Genomic DNA, 23,561 nt, shown 5'->3' on the forward strand with positions numbered 1-23,561 from the left:
AACCTCAGATAGACTTCCCTCTTGCGGTGACCAGATGGCTGCTAGCAGCTCCAGCATCAGATCCCCCCGGTCCAGAAGGATAAAAACATATGTACTCTAACAGAGATCTGGGCAAAAATCTTATTGTGTTTTATCAACCTGATACCTGCGTCTGGAGGAAAATCAGACTCACAGTTTCCCCCCAGCCATTTGGGCCAGATCGGAGCCACGTGCTCCCCACTCAGCCCCCAGGCCCTGACTTCAGGAGGGTGGGAAAGGATCCTCCGGAGAAGTCAGGTTGCTCTTGCCAAATGGGGCCACAGATTCTGGCATCTGAAAAACAGCAAATGTCTTAGAACCGTAAGTAGAACATGGAGCTGGTTGTGTTGGAAAGCTGAAGTCACAAGCCCGAGGACAAATGTGGGGAGGCCTCACCCAGCACCTTTTTTCTATTTGCTTCCTTATGGCTTTTTCATAACCACTAGAAATGTGTCTGTCATCCAAAGTCCCAGCCCCAGAGAGAAATAAGAGAGGGGCTATCAAGATGGAAAGAAATTGTGGTCTGTACCAGTTTAATTTGGTTGCAAAAAGTAAATCTCAAGCAGGGATCGGCTCCTGCTTTCATTGCAATTGCCGCCATCAAACCAAATTCAGTCTGCCCTTGGTCATGGTGTGTTACTGCAGGAGTCTTTCCCCCAGTAGGGTCGGAAGCTCTGGAACAGTCCTATAATGTGAGCATATGCAGTGTCGCTAGCGGACTCTGGTACAGGAATAAAGAGAAAACTGACTTCCACAGGGAGGTGATGTTCTGAGCTGTGGCAGCACATCTTGTACGGAATCAGTCAGCAGAGATCACCTAGTCTCTCAGCTACAGGACCTTCAGCAGCAGGTGGGGATGGCCCGGAAGCTTCTCAGAAATGGCGAACTAGGTGAGACTGGCTCCCTGCTTTGGTCCTCCAGCCCCTTCCCTTTTATTCATTTTGAGATCACCTTGAATTCAGGGATACTCAGTGAAGACTGAAGAATTGAATTTAATTATCCCCATGCCAGCCACAAGATGGCTATGTAGGCCAATGAGACCAAACCCTTACCAGCTCAGTTTGCATGGTGTCCTTGAAAAAGGGCCAACTGATTTAAGCTGTTGTTCTCTTAGGCATCAGAGTTAGTTAAAGACTAACGGGTTATCTCTGACATCTGTGATCTTTGTGCATATCCAGAAGTTCAGTGTCATTTAGTTTAATTCGAGGGCCTCGTGACCTAATTTCCTAGAGAAATTGTTCTGCCCTCATCAGAGCATCATCTCTCTTCTAAAGAGCAGTGGGGGGACTTCCCTGGTGGTCCAGTGGTTAAGAATCCGCCTTCCAACGCAGGGGAGGCAGGTTTGATCCCTGGTCTGGGAACTAAGATCCCACATGCCGCAGGGCAACTAAGCCTGTGCACCACAACTACTGAGCCCACGCACCACAACTAGAGAGCCCACGTGCCGCAGCTACAGAACCCAAGCACTCTGGAGCCCATGCGCCACAACTAGAGAGCCCGAGCGCCACAACTACTGAGCCCATGCTCTGGAGCCCGTGAACCACAACAAAAGATCCCACGTGTGGCAACTAAGACCTGAGGCAGCCAAAAATAAATAAATAAATAAATATTTTAAAAAATAAAAATAAAGGGCAGTGGGGCATGTGCCCAGTGGGTGTAAGTATCCTACTTTTTCCAGAAAGGGAGTGATGGAACCCCTCGTTACCTTCGAAAACTCTGCCTTAGAGCTTGACATCGTGGGAATTTATTTACCCTATTTTTATGAAAGTTGACCTTTAGCTTAGATTTCTGAGTCAAGAGAAATAATGACCATAAATGGAATGTAGTCATTCCACTTCAAACTGAAGTTGGAAACCCACAGTAAATGAGGGGAGGCCTCACCCAGCACCTTTTGCTATTGAAAGAGAAAACATAAGAGAACAGCTTTATTGGAACAAAAATTGTGGGTTGATCACAAGCCAAGGAGACAAAGTGGGGTTTCCACATTCAGCCCAGCCCACAGAGAATTTAAGGGCTGGGTTCTCATTTCTAAGACGGGGTTTGTGTCTGTAACGAGGCCACTTTCATTTGAATTGATAGAGCGAGCCATTCAGCTGTTGTTGGGATGCCAGCATGATGCTGAGAGCTTCCTGTTGGCGGAACACAGCGTGGTGGGAGAAATCGAGGATGACCTGGCCCAGGCCTATGCTGCCTTAGGTAAGGTGTGTGTCTTCACCTTCCGCTCCAAGGAGTGAGCCTGCCTTGTGTGTTTGGTCATGATCTTAGCCTCGTCTGGTTGGTTCTCTCTTAGTCTTTCGGCTGAGGCTGCTCTCACTTCCATTTAGCTTTGCTTACCCTGAAAATGTTCATCCACAGTTGACTGTGGTTCTTTTCTGGAACCAGATTTTCCTTTCTTTGCAGGGGACTGGGAGAAGTCAGCCACCCATCTACAGAAGAGTCTCCGAGTGGTTGAGGTTCGCCACGGGCCATCCAGTGTTGAGATGGGCCATGAACTCTTCAAACTGGCCCAAATCTTCTTCAATGGGTAAGTCTTTCTCTTGTTTCCTAGCACTTCACCGGGCCACATACTGTTCTTTTATTAGGCTCTTCTGTGTATTCCTTTTTTTTCTACAGTGCTTTTAAGCATGTTGACACGTCTTTATTTTCCCTTTAGGAGAGATTCTTCCTTCTGTTCTGCTGACAGCCTTGAAACTTTAGAATTTCCTCCTGAGAGATATGGGGAAGCTCTTAGCTCTGAAGGGAGTTTCCCAGGGAGAACTTGCCCAGGCCCCCGCCCCCCAACCCACCACCGCCAAGTCATAGCGGTTCTTCTCAGTCCCCTCCCCCACCCCACCCCCCCCAGGCAGTTATTCACACCTCCCCCCCTCAGCACTCATTCTCAGCACCCTCAGCTCCAGGGCCTCTTCCTTCCCCCTGGTCCTATTCCTTTTAAAGCAGCTGTAATCAAGCACGAGTCATCTGGCTCCCCAGGGGACATCTGGCAACGTCTGGAGACGTTTTTGATTGTCATGACTCAGGGTGGAGGACAGTGCACGGGACAGCCCCGCACACACACAGCTAAGAAGCATCCGGCCCCAGATGTCAATAGTGTCAAGGTTGAGAAACCCAGCTTTAAAGGTTCAAAGGAAAGAACAGTAGGGTTGATGAGTTGAAGCCTCACCCGCTTTTGTAACTGAGATCACTAGGAAGCCCTAAATGTCAGTATTTCTAGATGGAATATGTCCAGCCTTGGTAAAGCTGCTGTGTGGTAAAGTGTTTGAAGCTCGGTCCTAGGATTATGAGGTGGGTGGACCTGATACCCAAGACATAGAGGCAGTCCACCCCGTCAGAGAGAGGGAAAGGGCTGCAGAGTCAGGCCATAGGCGGACTCCGTGACTCTAAGGCAGAGACTCCTGAGTAAACCTTGGGGTAAATATCAGATTAGTGCTTTGAGATCTGCTTGTTTCTCAGAATCCTGGAATCTTTATACCTTTTTTTCATAACTTTCATCTCAAACTCTGCCTTTCAGTGTGTTTCTGAGAGTCTTATCTGCCCTTGTAGATTGTAAGATCCTTGAAGACAAAAAAGATCTACTTTACATTCTCCACAGGGTATGAGTAGGCCCTCAGTTAATGTTTGCCTGATTGAATGGGTGGATTCACTCCTATTACCTCCTTTGGTTCAGGTTTGCAATACCCGAAGCTCTGAACACAATACAACAGGCAGAAAAGGTTCTGCTGGTGCACTATGGCCCTTGGAATGATGAGATCCAGGAGCTACAAAAGATGAAATCCTGTTTGTTGGACTTGCCGCCCATCCCTGTGGGACCCAACGAATAGGGTCCCAAGGGGGCCTTGACCAACAGGAAAGGAGCCCGTGTGGGAGGAGTTAAAGAGGGTCTGTTGCTGCTGAGCTGTCGCCAAACAATACAGGACTTGCCCGACAATCACAAGCCTAGTGTATGAGGGGAGGGGAGGGCTTAGAAAGCTTTGCAGTTGGAGACGTGCTCACCTGTTTTGATGCATGTTTCTTGAAGTGGTTAACTGCTCTGCAACAAAAACTCCCGGTTTCCAGAAAAAACTTAAAACTGGTATCTGGAGAGCCTAAGCCCTTTAAAAGGATTTTAGCTGATCTGCAGGCATCTGGATGTTAGCCTGGGGTTTTGGCTAGACGCCACCTCACTAAATGATGATAGTCTGTTTCCCTGGAACATTCCTATGGTTTCTAGTAGCAATGAAATGTTGTGTACCACTCCAGTGGGAACTTAAACTCTTAATAGTTGTATTGTAATTGAAAAATAATTATAAGCAAGAAATTAGTGAGGCTTCTTACCTCTGGAGATATAGTTTCATTTATGGTACCTAGCTTCCTTGAATCCTTTGTTAAAACCGGTGGAGTATAAATTGTGAATAGAGAAATAAATATGGGGCCATTTTATTGTTGGGCAATTTCTTCCTAGGATGGCAACTCTAAATTTGTTTTCTACCAGTTTTCGAGTCCTTATTCTCTGGTTTTCATTCTATACTCTGGGCAGACTCACTGACCAAACACTAATAAAATCAAGCTTGTAGCAATGACTTTATAACACATTGTTTCTGAGTTCTGTTTATTAGCAAGCCTGAAAAGAGACCGCTTTTTTCTACCTCCCCAAGCAGGCAAATGAAATACAGACTGCATAATTACTGAGAAGGAAAAAAAAAAACAACTTCAGAAGATGTTGAGGGTGCGGGCATTGCTCACACTTAAGAGACAAAAAGTAGAAATGATAGCCGTTGTCTACCTGGATGTATAGCAATAGTCTAAACCCCATCCCGGTCAGAAGGCGGGGAGACTCTGGGTCTGAACCCTGGGTGCTCTATCACCACTGGGCACCAAGTGGTTCAGATGAGTTGGTGGAAAAGAATACACGCTGCTTTGAGAGCTTGCCCACCCCAGCCATGCCCAAGAAGTGCCCAGTGGTTGCCCCGGCATTATAATCAGGAACTGAATAGCCCTGAAGCTGCCTGGCAGTAGCTTTTCAGGAAGCTGAGTGTTCAGAACATGGTTCACACTCAAATATTTGAATGAAGGGCAGGCAGAATCGCATTTATCTTCCTTTCTACTAACTCACTTCGGCAAGGGCTGTGGCCAATGAGATGTTTTGGTAGAGCTAACTCTTTCAAGAAGAAAAATTTAGTCTTGTGACCAATTCTGTAGTTCTTTTCCAGACACTTGGCATGTTTCATGTTCCTGAAAAAGGAGGATCTGTTGTACTTTGTAAAATAGGCCCCCTTCCTTAAAAAGAATATGTGTAGAATTTTACATAGCAGACCTCATTTTATGTGAAATTGAGAGCTTTCTTTAAATGCTCTATAAAATAAAGAATTATTTCCTGAAGTTACAAACTTCCTCCCTTATCTGTCTGCATGTTATCCTGTGTTGTCAGGTGACATTAGCTTGACTGGGGGATATCCGTGCTTGCATTAAAACCTAAAGTCTGGTGTATTTAAGAGCATGGTCCACTGATTGTGGAGACAGGAAATCCCTTCCCAGGGGGATTAATGTCCTAGTCTGTAAACCCCACAGAGCAGAGAATCAATCCCGACATCATACAATGCAAACAACTACAGTTCTTATCTCACCTGGTGACTTTCTGCAGAGTTTAGTTAGACCCAGGCTATAAATACGGGACCAGCAAATTCCTAAAGGGTTATTTATCTTCATATTAAATTTAACATAGCTCAAAATAGGAGGAACAGGATAACAAAAGTTAAGGATAAAGCACTTTTATTGCAAAGTATACATTGAAACATAGGGGCAGCCTTTGTGTAATATATAATCTGCCATCCCTCTAGCGTTGTCTTCTTCTGGGGTATTTGAACATTAAATTGGAGTATTAAGTGCCCCTGGGGTCCAGAATTTTGCCTATGAAGAGAAGGGCCCCTGTGTCTGTGTCCCTCAGTACAAAGATGAAAGGTTGGTTAAGGTGATAATCCAGGGAGAAGGTGAGGTGGGCAGGCTGGAGCCCTGGGCTGGGGGTGGTACCCGCCCCATCTTCATTCCACTCAAAGCCAGTGCGATGTTCCACTTGAGTAAGTTTGATAGGTTTTCCCGTGATCTTGCTAAAGTCTGGTGAATCAAACAAGGACTGCAACTCTGCAGAGATTGAGAGAGATTTTCGTTAAAACCTTTGCCTCATCAACACCCTGAGGAAGCGTACAGTCCTGATTCTTAAATTCTGATTCTCAAGAAGGCAAGCAAGCCGGGAGTGGAACACCACTTTTGACCTTCTGTGAGGTATGTAGAGCTCTGGGCTGGTTAAGGGTTAAGTGACTTGCCCAGGAGCACACAGCAAGTGAGGTTAAGATTAGAAACCAGGTCAACAGACCTATCTTGAGAGGCAGTGTTCTGAGTTGCTGTTATAGGACGTATGCTCTTGGGGCTGAGGAATGAGTCTGATAAGGAAGGCAGTTCAGTCTTCCCCTCCAGCACTATTAGAATTAAGGAATCATCCCTGGCCTCGGTACAATGCCATGGAGCCTTTGTGTACTACTTAGCAAGGTGGAAGGCTCAGAGACTCGACCCCACCCACCCCAGGGGCAAAGAGGTCTTGAAGAAACATACTCAACTCCTGCACGGACTTTGTGAGTTCGCCTTCGTAACTCAGCTTCAGCTTGGGGATGGTCAGGACCGCTTGAACAGTCTTCAGTTCTCGGTCTATGTCATGAATGAACTCAGAGGTGAGGCTCTCTTCTATAATGGTCAAGTTCTGGGTCACTTTCAGAGGCAGGAAGAAAATGATACTCATGCTCCCAGTCAAGGGCAGCTGGGCAATCTGAAACAACAGGGAGGAAGCACATGCGTTAGTCCTTTGGAGCCCAGGAGCCTAGAGATAGACACACACCCCCAAGCCGCCTTCTCCTCTCCTGTAACCAGGCCCGGCCACGCTTTCCCAGCCCCTCATCTATGTAACAGTTGTCCCTCTAAGCTATTGCCTTCCGGCAGCAAGATGTCTACTGATGTTTCTTCAAAAAGTAGGCCGTTGTCTTTTCTTACCTGGGCCTAATACCAACTGAAGTTATCTGCTGAAAGAATTTTTTCCTGTGGTTCTAAAGAGCTAGAATTGAATTCCAGGTCTGTGTTTTCTCCCAAGGTTTGTCTGCCAACAGTTACTGATCATCTGTTATGTACAGAGCCCTGGACCGGAAATGGGGACGCCAGGCAGAGCACACAGAAGCAACAATACAATGGTCCTTTGAGCAGAGGTCCTTAACCTCAGGTCCACAGGACAGATGGCATCAGAGGTCCCAAGAGCCCCTGAAATCATCTACAGAAATGCATACGTGGCATTTCTCTCCAGTGCTTCAGGTGTTTTGTCCGATTTCCAAAGAAAAAAGTTAAGAACTACTGACTTCGAATTTTCAAAAGTCAGGTATGAAAGACTTAGAATGCCAGCAGTTTGGAGTTTGTGACAGTTTTTGAAAGTTTAACTTTGACTTCTAGAAATATAAGTTCTCCCAAAAAAAGAAAGAGAAAAAGAAGGAAAGAAAAGACAAGAATTAACACCAGCATTTGAGTGCCCAATCTTTTTTTTAAATTTTTTAATTTCATGCTTATTATTAGTTCCCCAAACCCACATCCCCGACATTGGAAGCGCAGAGTCTTAACCGCTGGACCACCAGGGAAGTCCCTTGAGTGCCCAGTCTTGAGGGCCCATTTCACATTACCTTATCAACCCTTACAGGAAACCCTGAGTGAGAGGATAAGTTTAGATAACTATGCCCCTTTATTTTGAGGAAAAAAGGCTCAGAGAAACTATTAACTTACTGAAAGTCACACAGCAGGTAAAATTTAGACAGCTGTCAAATCTCAAAAGTCATTCTATTCCCACTACACCATCCAGCCTGTCCCCGCACCCACTACTCGCCCTACCCCTACAGACCTTGCAGTTGAGATCAGAATCCAAACCGTAGCGTAAAATGGCCTTAGGGTCTGACATCATGGGGACTTTCATGGTCCTCTCCTCATCCAAGTGGAAATCATCTAGGGAAGTCTTTCTGGAGTCAAACTTTGTTACCCACTGCCCTGGAATGAAACAAATGGAGTGCCCTGAGCCCCAGGAGACCAGAAAGGCACTGGGACCGTGCTGGGGCCAAAGCATATTGCTGAAAATTGCCTGGTTACAGGAATCTCAGTCGTCAGAGGCCCTGACACATCAGGGAATAGCTCTGTCTCAGAATGTGCAGTCTGGACCACAAAATTTCTAGGGTCCTGAATACCTTCCATACGTAAACTCAGGAGGAAATAGGTTGATTGTCGAGTTTATTCAAGTTCTGTGATAGCCTAGGAGAAAGGTAAACTGGTGTACACTTCTACGGTGTTGTGTCTGGAAGACAATCCGGGGAGGCCAGAGCTGGAAGGGACCTCGACATCATGTCATCAACCCTCTCATAGCTGAAAAAACCCGGAACCCCAGAGAGGTGAAGTGATTGCCAGCGCTCACACAGCAAGCCGATAGTTTAATGTGGCCTTTAACATGCTGGTCTGTAACGGCTTCTTTTATGTCCTGGAGCTCAGTGCTTCAGGGAGGACTTTACTCTAGGAGTTTAGGGGTCCACTCTCAACACTGCCTGATAGACATTTTAAGGGGAGGCTGCCCAAAATCCCACCCAAGGCTCATATGAATAGGGCTTGGCCTCCCACTGGGCCCGTGGAATAGACTTGGGCACATCAACACAGCCTAGAAGAATGTTGTTAGAAAACTAACAACGGTTTATCAACTACCTGCCGTGTGCCCCGGGCATGATGCTAGGGTCCATGTGAAGATGGGAGATGGGGGAAGGGGAAGGGTAAGCTGGGATGAAGTGAGAGAGTGGCATGGACATATATACACTACCAAATGTAAAATAGCTAGTGGGAAGCAGCCGCATAGCACAGGGAGATCAGCTCGGTGCTTTGTGACCACCTAGAGGTGTGGGATAGGGAGGGTGGGAGGGAGACGCAAGAGGGAGGAGATATTGGGGATATATATATATGTATGGCTGATTCACTTTGTTGTAAGGCAGAGACTAGCACACCATTGTGAAGCAATTATACTCCAATAAAGATGTTAAAAAATTTTTTAAAAGATGGGAGACGACACAGACAGAGTGTCCCTGAAGTCAGTGTATCATCCCCAAGTGAGAGACGAGAAAACAGGCCCAAAAAGGCTATGAAGCTTGTGCAGGGCTCTCCAGCCAGTACAGGCAGAGCTGGGCCTGGACCCTCACCTGGCTCCAGCCAGAAATCTACCAGTGCCTGCCCCAAACAGGTGCAAGAGCGGGAGTGCCCGCTTATCTCTGCTAGTCTTTCTCCACGGCCCCTTACACTTCGTAGGCACTTATCCAATGTTTGCCTTGGGTGTGATGACAAGCAGGCAGCCGTCAGGCAGGTGCCTCTCCTGGGTCCTCCTCTGCCGCCTTTGACTTCCCCTCTTTCCTGGCCCCACCTGACACTCACTGTCTACCCTTGGCCAAAAGCCAAGTGGAGAAACCCTCACCCTTGAAGTAAGCCACACCAAGAAGGAGAATGCTGATTCCGCTGGGCATTTCCCTCGTGGACCTAGCGATTTTCCCTTTCATCCGGGCCTGCACCCAGTTGTTAATCTCCTGAAGGTCCAAGTGATTGTTGCCGGTCAAGATTCTGGGCCTGGTCCCATACGACTTTTCCAGGGGTGCGACAAAGCTGGCTTTTATCCGCAGCTCTGCGAAGAGACGGGGCAGAGGTTAGTGTGCTCTGAGAGCTAACCCAGCATCCTCTCTGAGAGTTTCTGGTTGACCCTCAGCAGGCCCTGACTTCCCGCCTGGCATCCTCCCGGGACACGCCAGGACTCTGTGCCAGCTTCCCCAGGCACTGGACGGGGAACAACAGATCTCACTCGTTACTGCTTCTCTGCACACTACTGCCCTCGCCCGACCCTCCCACTGCCTCCCTCAGCTCATTTCCTCTTTCCCATCCTCTCTGGGCTCACAGGGCCCCTTCCTGCCCACCAGGGCCAGGCCTGGCCGGGGCAGACGTGCTCTGGTGTTCAGAAGGAAACCCGCATGTGCAGCACAGAGCCCCACGCGCCTCAGGCAGCCCGGGCGACTCACTCCTCTCAAAGACGATCCGGGAAGCGCTCTTGAGGTTCTTCTCCGGGGCGGTGACGGAGGCAAGGAGTCCCTTATAGGTACTGTGAATGTCTGGCTTGCTGATCAGGTCATAGTAGAGAGCCCGGTGAATGGTGGCTTCTGTCCGCTGCTCCGCTCCTGCCAGAGGGATGGGCGTGTGAACCTCTGTAACTGCCCACTGGGGCCCAAGTCAGGCCAGCTCCTGGGACGGGGCAGGGACACCGCACCCTAAGTCTTCTTGTCTGCTGGTACTGGAGACATTCTAGGTGGAAAGGAATTTGAAGGCAATGGAGGAAAAATAGATTTTCCTGAAGGTAGGCTAAAGGCATCAGGCCTAGAGAGATATAAGGGTGGGAGTGAGGGTTCAAGTCCCCGTGCTTCTCCCATCACAACACTTACCAGACTGTTCTGCAGTTTCCTGTTTATTCGTTTCCCCCGTGAGCTCAGCTGTGTGACCCGAGCGAGGGCACAGACCGTGCCTGTTTGAGTGCAGTTATGTCCCCAGAACCTAGCCACACTGGCGAGGCTGGCACATAGGAGAAGCTCGCTTAAGGAATGTCAATAAGTGGTCCCGAGGCCACACACCCGTGTCAGCAGTGCTCTGCCCCCCTGAGCTCCCACTCTGCACACGCCGGGACCCCCAGGCCCAGCCTCTCGGCCCTCTTCACCCTCCCTGAGTGAAGTGTCTCCAGGGCTTAGAGTCAGATATGTGCAGAGGCCGGGGGGCAGCTCTAGGATCCAGGGCTTTCTGCATCCAGGAACTCACCCAGCGAAAGGGCAGAGAGCGCCGTGGCCACGCTGAGCGGAGACAGGAGCACGTTAGCAGCGGGGCTCTCCCTGGATCTCACGCGGTACAAGTCGTAGCCAAAGTTGGAGACGACGGCCGCCAGCTTGTTCACAGGGACCTTGAAGAAGGGATCCTCCTCCTCCACTGGCACCCCCGTGGTCTCGGGGGCCAGGGAGCCCTGCATTCGAGCACAAGGACCAGTGCAGATGAGCACGGGATGACTGGTCTCATCGCTTTGTGTGGGACTGTCCTTCTGGTCCCTGACGGCTGTCCTGCCTGGGGATGGTACGCTTAGCCTAACGGAATGAGTCTGTGCCCCCTGCTCCTGTAGGGGCGCTCTGCTGGGGAGAGGTTAGCTGGCCAGCTTTAAGCACCAGTGACCTGTGAGCCTCAGGCCTGTAACACATTAAAAATAAATAAATAAAAGGAGAGGAGTCCCCCTTCCCAAGAGATTCTGTTCTCAGGCCAGACAGGGTCCCTGTCTGCTTACCCTTGCTCACTGCTCCAGTGTCTCCACCTGGACCCTCCTATCAAACCCTTCCTGTCTTTCATGGCCCTGATTAGATATCACCCCCTCCACCACAGACTTTCCCTGATGGCCCCAATCTGAAGGCACCTTTTGGTTCTCTGACCATTTTTTCAGAGTCAACTACCACCTCTGTATTAACCACCTACCATGTGCCAGCCTCTGTGCTAGTTCTTTTTATTTGACTTACTTCATTTCATTCTAGTCAATGTAGATGATACCACCAAAGACTACTATCTCAAAACACTGAGTTCCTTGAAAGTCAGAACTGAGTCTTTCATATTTCCACCCATCCCCAGCACCTACAGAGTAGGTGTTCAGTAGATTAAAAATAAGTGACTGTCTGTGATGGCCCTGTAGGGATATTTTTAATCCCATTTTATAGATAAGAAAACGGACTCAAGTAACAGTGACTTGTCTAAGATGATAAAGCTAGTGAGAGGTTGAACCAGAATTCAAACTCGGAACTCAAGACAAAGTCCAGGGGTTTCCCTGGTGGCGCAGTGGTTGAGAATCCGCCTGCCAATGCAGGGAACACAGGTTCGAGCCCTGGTCCGGGAAGACCCCGCATGCCGCAGAGCAACTAAGCCTGTGCACCACAACTACTGAGCCTGTGCTCTAGAGCCCACGAGCCACAACTACTGAAACCTGCGTGCCACAACTACTGAAGCCCCCGCGCCTAGAGCCCGTGCTCCACAACAAGAGAAGCCACTGAATGAGAAGACTGCACACTGCAACAAAGAGTAGCCCCCGCTTGCCCCAACTAGAGAAAGCCCGTGCACAGCAATGAAAACCCAACACGACCAAAAATTAATTAATTAATTAATTTTAATTTTTTTTAAAAAGACAAGGGACTGGTCCAGAAGTGCCCTGGTCCCTTGTGTGACAGTCACTCCCCACACCCACTGTCACATAGCATAGGCTTCTCAGCATCTGCCTTTGCAACCCAACTGTGCTCTCTCTGGACAGGAAAGAGACCTTTCCACACTCTTACACCTCTGCTGCACCCTGGTCAGGACTGGAACAAATATCCAAGGCCACCACCCACTCAGTGAGACCCACAAGTAATGCAAGGTAAGGAGAAAAGGTCTTCACTGAAGGGACAACCCTGGACTTGTTAGAGCGCTTTTGCCTTTCACCTTGTTGGATCTTACGTTTGTCCCCACTCTGTTCTGTGAAAGGCAGGGTGAGACACTATGTTTTGCTGATGGAAAAACCAAGGCCCTGTCTGGACAGAAAGGCCAGAGCCTGGCCTGCAACCTGGGTGTTGTCCTGTCTCCCATGCTGCCTACTGAGGAGGGGCTGGAATTGCTGGTGCCCCCCCAGGCCCCCATCACACACCCCTCGCCTCTCACCTCCTCCAGGCTGGTGTTCTGGCAGCTGCTGTACCCGAGGAGGGCTCCAGTCCAGAGGAGTAGCACAAACGCCTGCATCCTGGGGCCTGCAAGAAAGCAAAAGAGGTGGCAGGCTGCTTCCCTCACCCAGCACCCTGCAACACCCGGCCACCCTAGGCAGGTAGCAGGGCCTTGGCAGGGCTAGGCACCTTCCCTCCAGCCTCCCCGGGCTGGAAGTGGACCCTCAGCTTGCTGATCCCTCCCTCTCAGCACCACAGGTCCCCAGACCTCCCCCTGCCTCACAGCCCACAGTCCTATGGCGAGCTTGTGCTTTCATCCATTGTCTGTGCCAGGAGACCCACCTTTGAGCCTAAACCTCCAGGGTAGTGAAGACCCAGCAGTGGGCTCCTCTGTGTGGCCATGGGCTTTTCCCTGCGGGCACACTGAACAGCTCTTGATAGGATTTGGGTCAATGTCTAGTAAAAGCGTGGGGGCAGAACCTAGGTCTCAGATGTAGAATCACAGAATATAGAGAATGGGGACATCCGGTCCAGCCCCTGCTACCCCCAAGTTCTCAAACTCTCCTTGAATTCCTCTGCCCTGGAACCTGTGGCCTCATAAGCAACTCGTTCCCTTCTTGGACAGTTCTGTGTCAAAAGCTCTTACTCTCATGGTTGGGAGTGCTGGGTCTAGTGTCAGACAGCCTGGGTTCAAATCTCAATTCTGTGTCTTCTTTGTGCGGCTTGCGGGATCTTAGTTCCCCGACAAGGGATCAAACCCCGGGCCCCAGCAGTGAAAGTGCTGAGTCCTAACCACTGGACCACCAGGGAATTCCCCTCAATTCTGTGTCTTAATACCTCTCTAAATCCCAGTGTCTTCTCTTGTAAAATGGAAATCAAATAGTACTTACCTATTGTGATAAGAATTAAATTAGATGATGCCTTCATAGCACTTAGAAAGCGACACCAGAGACAGGTGAGTTCTCCAATGATCCCTGAGCCAAAATGTGTCTCCCTACTCCTGGAACCCCAGGGCCCCCCTTCTCTCTGGGGGAAGCCAGGTCCTCTTCCCCCTGCTAGCTCGGATCTAGCTCTGAAACCTCCAAGAATTCTTTCCTTCAGGTTAAGTAACCCCACTTCTTAGTAAGACCACCCAAGTCCCTTTACCTCCTGAGCAGTAGCCTCTTTGGACAGGACTCTGGTCTGACCCCTGGACCACAAGGGAAAAGGGAACTCTGGGTCTAAGGCTCCCCCATCCCTTGCCCTCCTACATTCATTGCCTCTATGAGCTCACCCCTGGAATCAGGATGTGGAGGTGGGAGGGAATGCAGGCAGCTGGGGGTGTTCATAAATAAGATCTTCTGAGAGGCCTTCTGGTTAGAAAGTGGGACAAGGTCTCAGCAACCAGGACCTCTGCTCTCCCTCCATCCATACTGCCATGTCAAGAACTTATCATCTGGGCTTCCCTGGTGGCGCAGTGGTTGAGAATCTGTCTGCCAAGGCAGGGGACACAGGTTTGAGCCCTGGTCCGGGAAGATCCCACATGCTGCAGAGCAACTAAGCGCGTGCACCACAACTACTGAGCCTGCGCTCTAGAGCCCGTGAGCTACAACTACTGAAGCCTGCGTGCCTAGAGCCCGTGCTCCGCAACAAGAGAAGCCACCGCAATGAGAAGCCTGCGCACCGCAATGAAGAGTAGCCCCCGCTCGCCGCAACTAGAGAAAGCCCGCGTGCAGCAAGGAAGACCCAACGCAGCCAAAAATAAATAAATAAATAAACAAATTTATAAAAAAAAAAAGAACTTATCATCTGTCTTCCCTGCCCCTCCCCTCCCCTGCAACACAAATACACCGGTGTGTGCACAGACACACACAGGCCAAGGGTCTCAAGCTCCTTCTTCCTTTCATATACCCATACACACACACACACACACACACACACACACACACACACACACACACACACACACACATATGCTTTCCTGACTTCTCAGAACAAATAGGAAAATTAAGAGTGCAGTGTGTGATTTTTGGTCAGAGTCCTTAAAATTAAGTCTAATAAGCCACTGGACAACATTGTAGAGCATGAAAGGCTGCAAAAGAAAAGATGGCCTCTGAGTTTGCTCGGCTTACGGCTGGACGGCCAGTGGGCCCCAGCCCGGCTTTCTCTCTAAACCCTGATCTCGAGCATGTGTCTCGCAGTAAGTTCCACAGACCCTTGTGTTCCCAGCCAGCTGCTCTTCCCCACGGCTGCCCCTGCCACTCAGGGAGAAATCTTCCATTGAGACAACGGGAAAAGCTTTCTGCAGTGCAAGATAGAGCCCTTAAGGCCATCCAGGCTCACAGCTGCTTTCTCCACCCGGCCAGCCCCACCCAGAGCTGGCAGGGGCCTTCCCTGCCTGAGCCTCAGCAGACTGGTTTAGCGGAGACTGGAAATTCAGTGCGGTGCAGGGCTAGAGGGAAAGCTGTTAGCTCTAGTTCCTGGGCCAGGGTAGGGAACTGAGATAGGAGGGAGGAGGTGGGAGATGTCGTCCTGGCATGGTGTTTAAGGAAACCAAGTACAAATGCACTTGAAGATGGATCTTCTCTGGAGGAGTCCCTACAGAGTCTGAGCCCAAACCTCGGGTCATGTGATCACTGTCACCACGTGAGTGGACTGAGGACTAAAGATGAGGTGAGCCACCCTGGCAGGGAAAGGCACCTGGGTCCACAGCTGGCCCAGAGCCAGTCTCCAGGACGCATAGTATTAATGGCCCCTCCTTGAATCCTCCACCTCAAGCCCGGGGGATGAGGGAAGTGGAGAGATGATTGAAAACCCCCTGCAAGGGCAGTGAGAGGGTAGAGAGTAAGGGTCTGCACGGGGGCCCCCTCTGAGCACACTCGGTGTCCTGTCCAAGATGACTGTTCCGTGGGCTTGTCCAGACCTCCACCGCCTGGCCAGGGGCACAGGGACAATGGTGCCATCCTGTCCAAAGGGCAGTGTCCAAGCCAGATTCCTGTCCTACCAGGCGGGGGAGGGCAGGGGGAGGAGGTAGATATCCTCCCAGCTGGGCCAAACTCAGGCCTGCCTTCCTGCCACATTGCCCAAATCAAGAAACACAAGGAACTGATTTTGTGATCTTGCCTTCAAGCAGGGAGGATAAATTTGAGCCAGTACATGTGTTTCAGATTAAACCCAGCTGGGAGACGAACACCATCCCTCCTCCTCCTCCCAGGACCGCACAGCCTCCAAGCCACATGGCAGTGGACCTCATGGGCAGTGCAGGGAAGGGCACCACCCTCTGCCCTGGCTCTGGGAGGGAGATTCCGAGGGGTCCCTCCAGGCCCACCCCACCGTGGTGACCCAGTCAGTGCGCAGGCAACTTTTTTTCTGAAGTTTTGGAACCTGAATGAGCGGTGCCAGGGCACCCATGAGTTTCACCTGCCCACACCCCAGAAGGACCAGCCTTAGGGACAGAAGTGCCTGGCCCGCTTCCCCTCCCTCCCCTCAGCCTGAGGGCTGAACTCTTGGTGGACCCGCCTGGGCCAGACAATGATGGGGTTTCTGGGAAGCCTGAAGTTTTTCTTTGGCCCAGACCCGCTCCTTGCTGTGGCTTGTCCCAGGGAGCACCAAGGGTGCGGAAAGCCCTTCTCTCCAGCTCCGGCAGCTGAGCCCCCAAATCCCATACACCGGCTGGGCTAAATAGCGGTCATTGTTGGTGAGAGGCCAAAACCCCACTGGTCGCCCAGCTTTTACTGGCAGCTGATTTGGCCAAAGAAAAAGGTTGGGCACTGTATAGAAGGACCCAGCTGTCCTCCATCCCAGCCCTGCCCGGAAGCCTCCCCACAGGCCAGCTGCTTGGCAGTGTCGGGAAGTTACCTTTGAAATCAACAGCAGTTGATTTTGAAAAGGCAGTGGGGAGCTGAGCCCAAGCCATGGCCGGGCTGCAGGATGGGCTGCTTCCCTGGCTGGCCCAGTGGAGGTACAGCTCCCCACAGCCTCCTTCCCCCAAGGCTGCAGAGCCCCCTGAAGTGATGCTCAGGCCTGACCCAGCAGCCAAGCTCTCTGCTTCTTCCCCGCCACTCCCCCCTTCCATTGTTTCCCACCCATTTCATTCAGGAGTCTTTCCAGCCTCTTCTCCTAGTGGTTCAGTAGGGTTGGGGGATAAGTGGGTTCTGACCCCCAACCCCCTCTGCCCTCTCTAACCTACTCACCCTGGTGCCCAAGCTGCAGGAACTACTGTCTCCCCACCTCCTCTCCCTGACACCCCTCTTTTCTGCTCCCTGAAGTACCCCTGCTTCACCCCCGTCCGCCCAGCCCAGAGGAGACTCCCGTCTTCCCCAGACACACATGCAGACCAGACAGGGAGCTCTTTACCTGTGAGTGCGCTGCAGCTCCGCGCCTAGCCTAGGTCTGCACACTGAGGGGGCTTCTGTAAGCACCAGAGCTTTTTCTGCTGCCTCCTAATCCAGCGTCCAGCAGGCTTCAGATTACAGCTACTCCTTTCTTAAAGCGACCTGCACTCAATTTGGAGTCTGTGATTGCATCATTGTCCGGTGTTAACTTTAACCCACTGCTGCCCTTCCACCACACACCCCCAGACAGACACATTCACACACCCTACTGCTCCACCAGACCTTCTTCGGGGTCCTGGCCTTCCCACCCGACAGGACAGCCTGGCCAGCCTGGGTGGGAGCCAGGACTGAGGAAGAGTCTGGCAGGAGGAGGCCCAGGAGGAGGCCGGAATAGAGGAAACAGTGGCCCAGAGCTGGGACTCTGGGTTTTTCCTGGTCCTTGGTTCCGGTACTCGGATTTGGGGCAAGACATCACTCATGGCTCCTACCTTTCCTCAGCTGGAAAATGAGGGGTTGGTACTGGGATGTCTGTGTGCTTTTTCAGCCCTGAAATGCTCTGATTTCTGAAGATCAGAAAAGGCAGTGGGAAAATATCTGACCAGAGGAAGAATGAGATAAACTGTAAACATTAGTCCTGAGAGGAGGCTGAGCGTGTGTGCCTGCCGCCCACCTGGGCACTGCAGAGATCACCGGGGAGGAGACCACCGAGGCCTTGCTCACCTTGGGGCGTTTAGGAACTTGCAATGCAGTTGTGAAACTAAAATACTGACACGGGAAATAATTAGAGAACGTACCACAACGTTTTCTAGGCATGTGTGGATCCTGGTCAGAAACCCAGTGGTCATTCAGAGAAGGAGGGATCAGAAAAGGAAGGGAGAGCCTCTGGGATATTTGGAGGAAGAGAAAATTTAGGGGAACTTCACCTCCTGTGAAGCTCCAGGGAGCAGAGCTAGGGCCCCTGGAAATTTCCAGATTCAACCTTACATAAGGAAGAGTGTATCAACAGTCAAGAGTTCATCCCTGGAGGTCCAGTGGTTAGAACTCTATGCTTCCACTGCACGGGGTCCGGGTTCAATCTCTGGTCAGGGAACTAAGATCTCATAGGCTGCGTGGCGCAGCCAAAAAAAAAAAATGAGTTCAATCATTTCTTTTTTTAATTTAATTAATTAATTAATTGGCTGCACCAGGTCTTAGTTGTGACATGAGGGATCTTAGTTGCTGCCTGCAGGATCTTTAGTTACAGCATGCAGGCTCTTAGTTGCGGTATGTGGGATCTAGTTCCCTGACCAAGGATCGAACCCAGGCCCCCTACATTGGGAGCTCGGAGTCTTAGCCACTGGACCACCAGGGAAGTCCCCAGAGTTCAATCCATTCAACCAAAAATTGAGGACCTCTACTCAAAGCACTCACTAGGTACACAGAGAAGGAGTACATAGATGACTAAGACTCAGTGCCCACCCTTCAGAAGCTCACTGGCTAATAACAGAGGGTGATGTGAGGACAGATCCTTCCAGTATAATTTGGCACATTCTGTGATAGCGGTCTCTACAGCCATGCCATCCAATATGATAGCCACTAACCACATGTGGCCATGGAGCAATTGAAATGTGGCCAGTCTGAGTTGTGATCTGCTATAAGTATAAAGTACACACTAGATTTTGAATATTTAGTATGAAAAAGAATGTGAACTATCTCAATAATTTTGACCCTGATTACATATATTAGGTTAAATAAATATATTGTTAAAATTAATTTCACCTATTTCTTTTTTAACGTGGCTGCTAGGAAATCTTAAATTACATATGCGGTTTGCATTGTATTTCTACGGGACAGCACTGCTCTATAGGGTGTCATGGCAGCACAGCTGGAATATATGAATCTAAGCTGAGTCTTGAATAAGAATGAGCTAAGCATAGAAAGGTGGGAAGGCGTGACTATCCTGTGGACAATTTAAAACTGGATCCCTGTCTCTCACCATGCACAAAGATTAACTGTAGGTGCATTAGAGGTTTAAATGTTTCTGAAAAACAATTTCTGTTTTTGCAGAACCTTTTTTTAAACATTTTTATTTTTAATTTTTTTTTTATTGGAGTATAGTTGATTTACAATGTTGTGTTAGTTTCTGCTGTACAGCAAAGTAAATCAGTTATACATATACCTACATCCACTCTTTTTTAGATTCTTTTCCCATATAGGTCATTACAGAGTACTGAATAGAGTTCCCTGTGCTATACAGTAAGTCCTTATTTGTTATCTATTTTATATATGGTAGTGGGTATATGTCAATCCCAATCTCCCAATTTATCCCTTGCCCCCTTTCCCCCCTGGTAACCATAAGATTGTTTTCTACATCTGTGACTCTATTTCTGTTTTGTAAATAAGTTCATTTATACCACTTTTTTAGATTCCACATATAAGCGATATCACATGGTATTTGTCTTTGTCTGACTTACTTCACTCAGTATGACAATCACTAGGTCCATCCAGGTTGCTGCAAATGACATTATTTCATTCTTTTTTATGGCTGAGTAATATTCCATTGCATATATGTACCACATCTTCTTTATCCATTCCTCTGTCAATAGACATTTAGGTTGCTTCCATGTCCTGGCTATTGTAAATAGTGCTGCAATGAATATTGGGGTGTATGTATCTGTTCGAATTATGGTTTTCTCTGGATATATGCCCAGGAGTGAGGTTGTTGGATCATACAGTAGCTCTATTTTTAGTTTTTTAAGGAACCTCCATACTGTTCTCCATAGTAGCTGTACCAGTTTACATTACCACCAACAGTGTAGGAGGGTTCCCTGCAGAACATTTTTAATGACTTTTTATTTAAATTATTCACTTATTTTTTTGAATAGGTATTTTTTTAATATGGTTCAAAACTCAAAAGCAACTAAAGATATACAGTGAATGACTCCTTTTCACTCTGATCTCCAGTCACCTGATTCCACTCCCTGGAGACAGCTGATGTTAATCTCTTTCATATGTATCCTTTCAGAGATAATTTTAATGGCTTAAAAAACAAATGCAAACACAGATACACAACAGGAAAAAATGTAAATATTTTAGAAAAATGTATAGATGGATTTCTCTGTGTTCTCTCAGTCGGAAAGTTTTTTTAGAAAGACACCAGGGGCTTCCCTGGTGGTGCAGTGGTTGAGAATCTGCCTGCCAATGCAGGGGACACGGGTTCGAGCCCTGGCCTGGGAAGATCCCACATGCCGCGGAGCGGCTGGGCCCGTGAGCCACAACTACTGAGCGTGCGCATCTGGAGCCTGTGCTCCGCAACAAGAGAGGCCACAATAGTGAGAGGCCCGCGCACCGCGATGAAGAGTGGCCCCCGCTTGCCACAACTAGAGAGAGCCCTCACACAGAAACGAAGATCCAACACAGCCATAAATAAAAATAAATAAATAAATAGAAAGACACCAAAAAAAGCACAAATTATAAAAGATTGATAAATTTGGCACTAAAATCAAAAACTTGTTTTCATGAACAGATACCATAAAACAAAATGAAAAGACAAGCCTCACACTAAGAGAAAATATTTGTAACACAGATAACTGACAAAGATTACTAACTGTAATATAGAAAGAACTACAAATCAATTTTTTTAAAAAAAGAAAGAAAAAAACAATGCAACAGAAAAATAGGCCCAGGTAATTCACAGATGAAGACTCCTGAGTAGCCAATAAATTTATGAAAAGATGTTTTTCACCCGTAATCAGGGGAATGCAGATTAAATACTTTGATAAGTGTATTTCACACTCATCAGATGGGCAAAATTGAAACATCTGACAATACCAAGTATTGGTGAGCATGTGGATGGCCAGGATCTCTTAGGCCCTCCTTATGAGAACATAAATTGATACAACCCCTTTGAAGAACAATCTGGCAACAAATGGCAAGGTTGTGCATAACCTACGTGGCAGCCCTGGCAGTGAAAGATGGAAAACCCAAACCCACACCTCAGCAATTCCACTCCTAAACATGTGAGCCTAAAAGACTCTGCACACGTGCACAAGGATGTAGCAAGAATGTTACAGCAGCACTGTGTAGTGGCAAAAAAAAAAAAAAAAAAAAGGAAGCTCCCTCAATGTCCAGCAACAGGAGATTAGATAAAGGGTGAAAAAAAAAAAAAAAGCCTACAGCTTTGAGAAATACTAAAGGGAAGCCACTTACATCAACACAGACTCATCTCACAATATGGAGGGATGCCAAGTTGCAGGATGATACATTTGTGGAAGGTTTTTTTTTTTTTTTTGTATATGATTCTTTTTTTTTTTAATTATTTATTTATTATTTATTTTTGGTTGTGTTGGGTCTTCATTTCTATGCGAGGGCTTTCTCCAGTTGTGGCAAGCGGGGGCCACACTTCATCGCGATGCGCGGGCCTCTCACTATCGCGGCCTATCTTGTTGCGGAGCACAGGCTCCAGACGCGCAGGCTCAGTAGTTGTGGCTCACGGGCCTAGTTGCTCCGCGGCATGTGGGATCTTCCCAGACCAGGGCTCGAACCCGTGTCCCCTGCATTAGCAGGCAGATTCTCAACCACTGCGCCACCAGGGAAGCCCTGTGGAAGGTTTAAAAACACACAGAATGATACGATTCATATATACCACTCAGGGATTAAAACTCATGTGATGAAAGTAAAAGAAATGCATGAAAATAATAAAAAACAAATGATGGTTTTGGGGGCAGGGGAAGGATTGAGGAAGGGAATGTAGGACTATCATTATCCTGAGAATATTTTTTAAGCTGGACAGTGGCCTTATATGATTTATTATACCTTTTTGTATGTCCTAATTATTCATAATAACTTATAAAGAAAGAAGATTTCTCTTTCTTCCAAGTAGCGTGAAAGCAGTGTGTCCCACGCCTGCCAAAGGACAGGGCCTGCACTGGTGCTCTTCAAGGACTAGGCCCCTGCAGGTACCCCCTCTCCTGCCTAATCAATGTAATCCTTCTCTGAAGGACCATTCCACAGCCTTTAAGCAGCATCTGCTACTCCCTTCTTTAAAGACTCTTTCTGTATTGCCGCATCCCCTAAAGCTACCGTCCATTTCTCCATCCTCCCTCCCAGACATGCGGGAAAGAGCTATTTACTCTTAGCGCCTTTCCTTCCTCACTCTCCAACTTGCTTCTGTGCCCAGTTCTCCTTTGAAATTGCTGTCGCCAAGTTCACGGGTGACGTCTGCGTTGACCACCAAATGGACATCTCTGCCCTCGCCAGCAGACAGCAAACTGTCCCTCCTTGAAACCCTGACTCTCCATACCCTCTCATTTTTCTCGCACCTCAAAAGCCCCATCTTTTCCATCTTCCTTGCTGGCTTGATTCTGGCAGCCCTTTTCTTCTCTCTCCATCTACATCTCCTCTTATGTGATTTCTGCCAGTTTCATAACTTTCAATGCATCTGTGAGCTCCCAAATATACACTTCCAGCCCAATTTGACATAGCCACATGGATGCCCAGCATGTAAGGGGAACATACAATTCATCATCCAAACACTTCTAAGCACAAAAGCGGGTGCTGTGAATTAAGCTGGAACCACAGACATAACTCGAACCGTCCCAGGGAAGACTGGGACATATGGTCACCCTATATTAGTGTGGCATTTCAGTCATGTTCAAAATGGAAATCTCCAATCAATCCTAAAATCTGTCCCTCACTCTGATTCCCATCTCAGTAAAACCCATTTTTCTCAACACAAAAATCCAGGGGTTTGAATGATGAGCCCCACCATCCTTCACTCTTTCCTCTCCCTCATCTGCCATACAGTCTGTGCACAAATTCTACAACATCTACCTGCAAAATATACCTGAAGTCTGACCACTTTCCTGCATTTCCAGAGCCAGCAGCCTGGGCCAAGCCGCCCATGTCTCTTGCCTGCTAACCAGCCTCCCTCCTCCTGCATTTGTGCCTCTAAGTCTGTTCTCCTCACAGAAGCCAAATGAGCCTTCCAGAGCTTACCTCAGACCATGGTGCCCCTCAATTAAAGCCTTCCACAGGGACTTCCCTGGTGGCACAGTGGTTAAGACTTCATGCTCCCAATGCAGGGGGCCAGGGTTCGATCCCTGGTCAAGGAACTAGATCCCACATGCATGCCGCAACTAAGAGTTCACCTGCCACAACTAAGGAGCCTGCCTGCTGCGACTAAGACCCCGCGCAGCCAAATAAATAAATTTTAAAAAAGCCTTCCACAGTGAATGAATAATTGCCATCCCCAACGACACGGATGAATCTCACAAACAGGAGGTTGAATGAAAGAAGCCAGGCACGAGGGAGAACAGACTGCACAACTCCTTTACATAAAGTTCAAAACCAGAAAAAACTAGTCTGTTATCAGAAGCCAGGAGAGTGAGTACTGTTTGTTGATTTGAGTACTTGTTTCACAGGGGTACTTGGTTCGTGAAACAAATTCATTATGCTTAGGTACAGTTATGACTTGTGT

The 23,561-nt window shown here is 48.6% G+C and overlaps 2 protein-coding genes across 8 annotated transcripts in view; one reads left to right on the plus strand and one right to left on the minus strand.

The window, feature by feature from the left end:
- Window positions 1-7,925, plus strand: part of SMYD4 (SET and MYND domain containing 4) — a 37,064-nt gene extending 29,139 nt beyond the window's left edge. For 3 of the 7 annotated variants that reach the window (XM_007177476.2, XM_057536004.1, XM_057536006.1), the window contains 4 exons: window positions 776-908; window positions 2,098-2,214; window positions 2,419-2,542; window positions 3,683-5,391. In XM_007177476.2, coding sequence (XP_007177538.2) covers window positions 776-908; window positions 2,098-2,214; window positions 2,419-2,542; window positions 3,683-3,836 — 528 coding nt within the window. In that variant the 3' untranslated portion in view covers window positions 3,837-5,391. Of the gene's footprint in view, window positions 1-775; window positions 909-2,097; window positions 2,220-2,418; window positions 2,543-2,671; window positions 2,786-3,682; window positions 5,392-7,129 lie in introns of those variants that run through there. The other 4 variants (XM_007177479.3, XM_007177477.2, XM_028165276.2 and 1 more) reach the window with 4 other exon arrangements.
- SERPINF1 (serpin family F member 1) lies at window positions 5,747-17,365 on the minus strand. The gene is made up of 8 exons (XM_007177475.3): window positions 17,127-17,365; window positions 12,793-12,878; window positions 10,891-11,089; window positions 10,107-10,262; window positions 9,515-9,718; window positions 7,919-8,061; window positions 6,601-6,811; window positions 5,747-6,132 (listed from the first exon to the last, which is right to left on the minus strand). Exons 2-8 carry the CDS (start codon window positions 12,868-12,870, stop codon window positions 5,873-5,875), a joined length of 1,251 nt encoding a protein of 416 aa, XP_007177537.2. The 5' UTR covers window positions 12,871-12,878; window positions 17,127-17,365; the 3' UTR covers window positions 5,747-5,872.
- Window positions 17,366-23,561: the final 6,196 nt, after the last annotated feature.

The sequence above is a fragment of the Balaenoptera acutorostrata genome, chromosome 20, assembly GCF_949987535.1.
Source record: "Balaenoptera acutorostrata chromosome 20, mBalAcu1.1, whole genome shotgun sequence".
Taxonomy (NCBI): domain Eukaryota; kingdom Metazoa; phylum Chordata; class Mammalia; order Artiodactyla; family Balaenopteridae; genus Balaenoptera; species Balaenoptera acutorostrata.

Bases quoted from the DNA above. Each gene is read 5' to 3' on its own strand.
- SERPINF1 (XM_007177475.3), bottom strand. From the start codon at position 12,870: ATGCAGGCGTTTGTGCTACTCCTCTGGACTGGAGCCCTCCTCGGGTAC. The intron at 11,090-12,792 runs GTGAGAGGCGAG...GCTCGAATGCAG, and splicing joins AGAACACCAGCCTGGAGGAG to GGCTCCCTGGCCCCCGAGAC. The intron at 8,062-9,514 runs GTGAGGGTTTCT...GTTTCATTCCAG, and splicing joins TGGTGTGGCTTACTTCAAGG to GGCAGTGGGTAACAAAGTTT.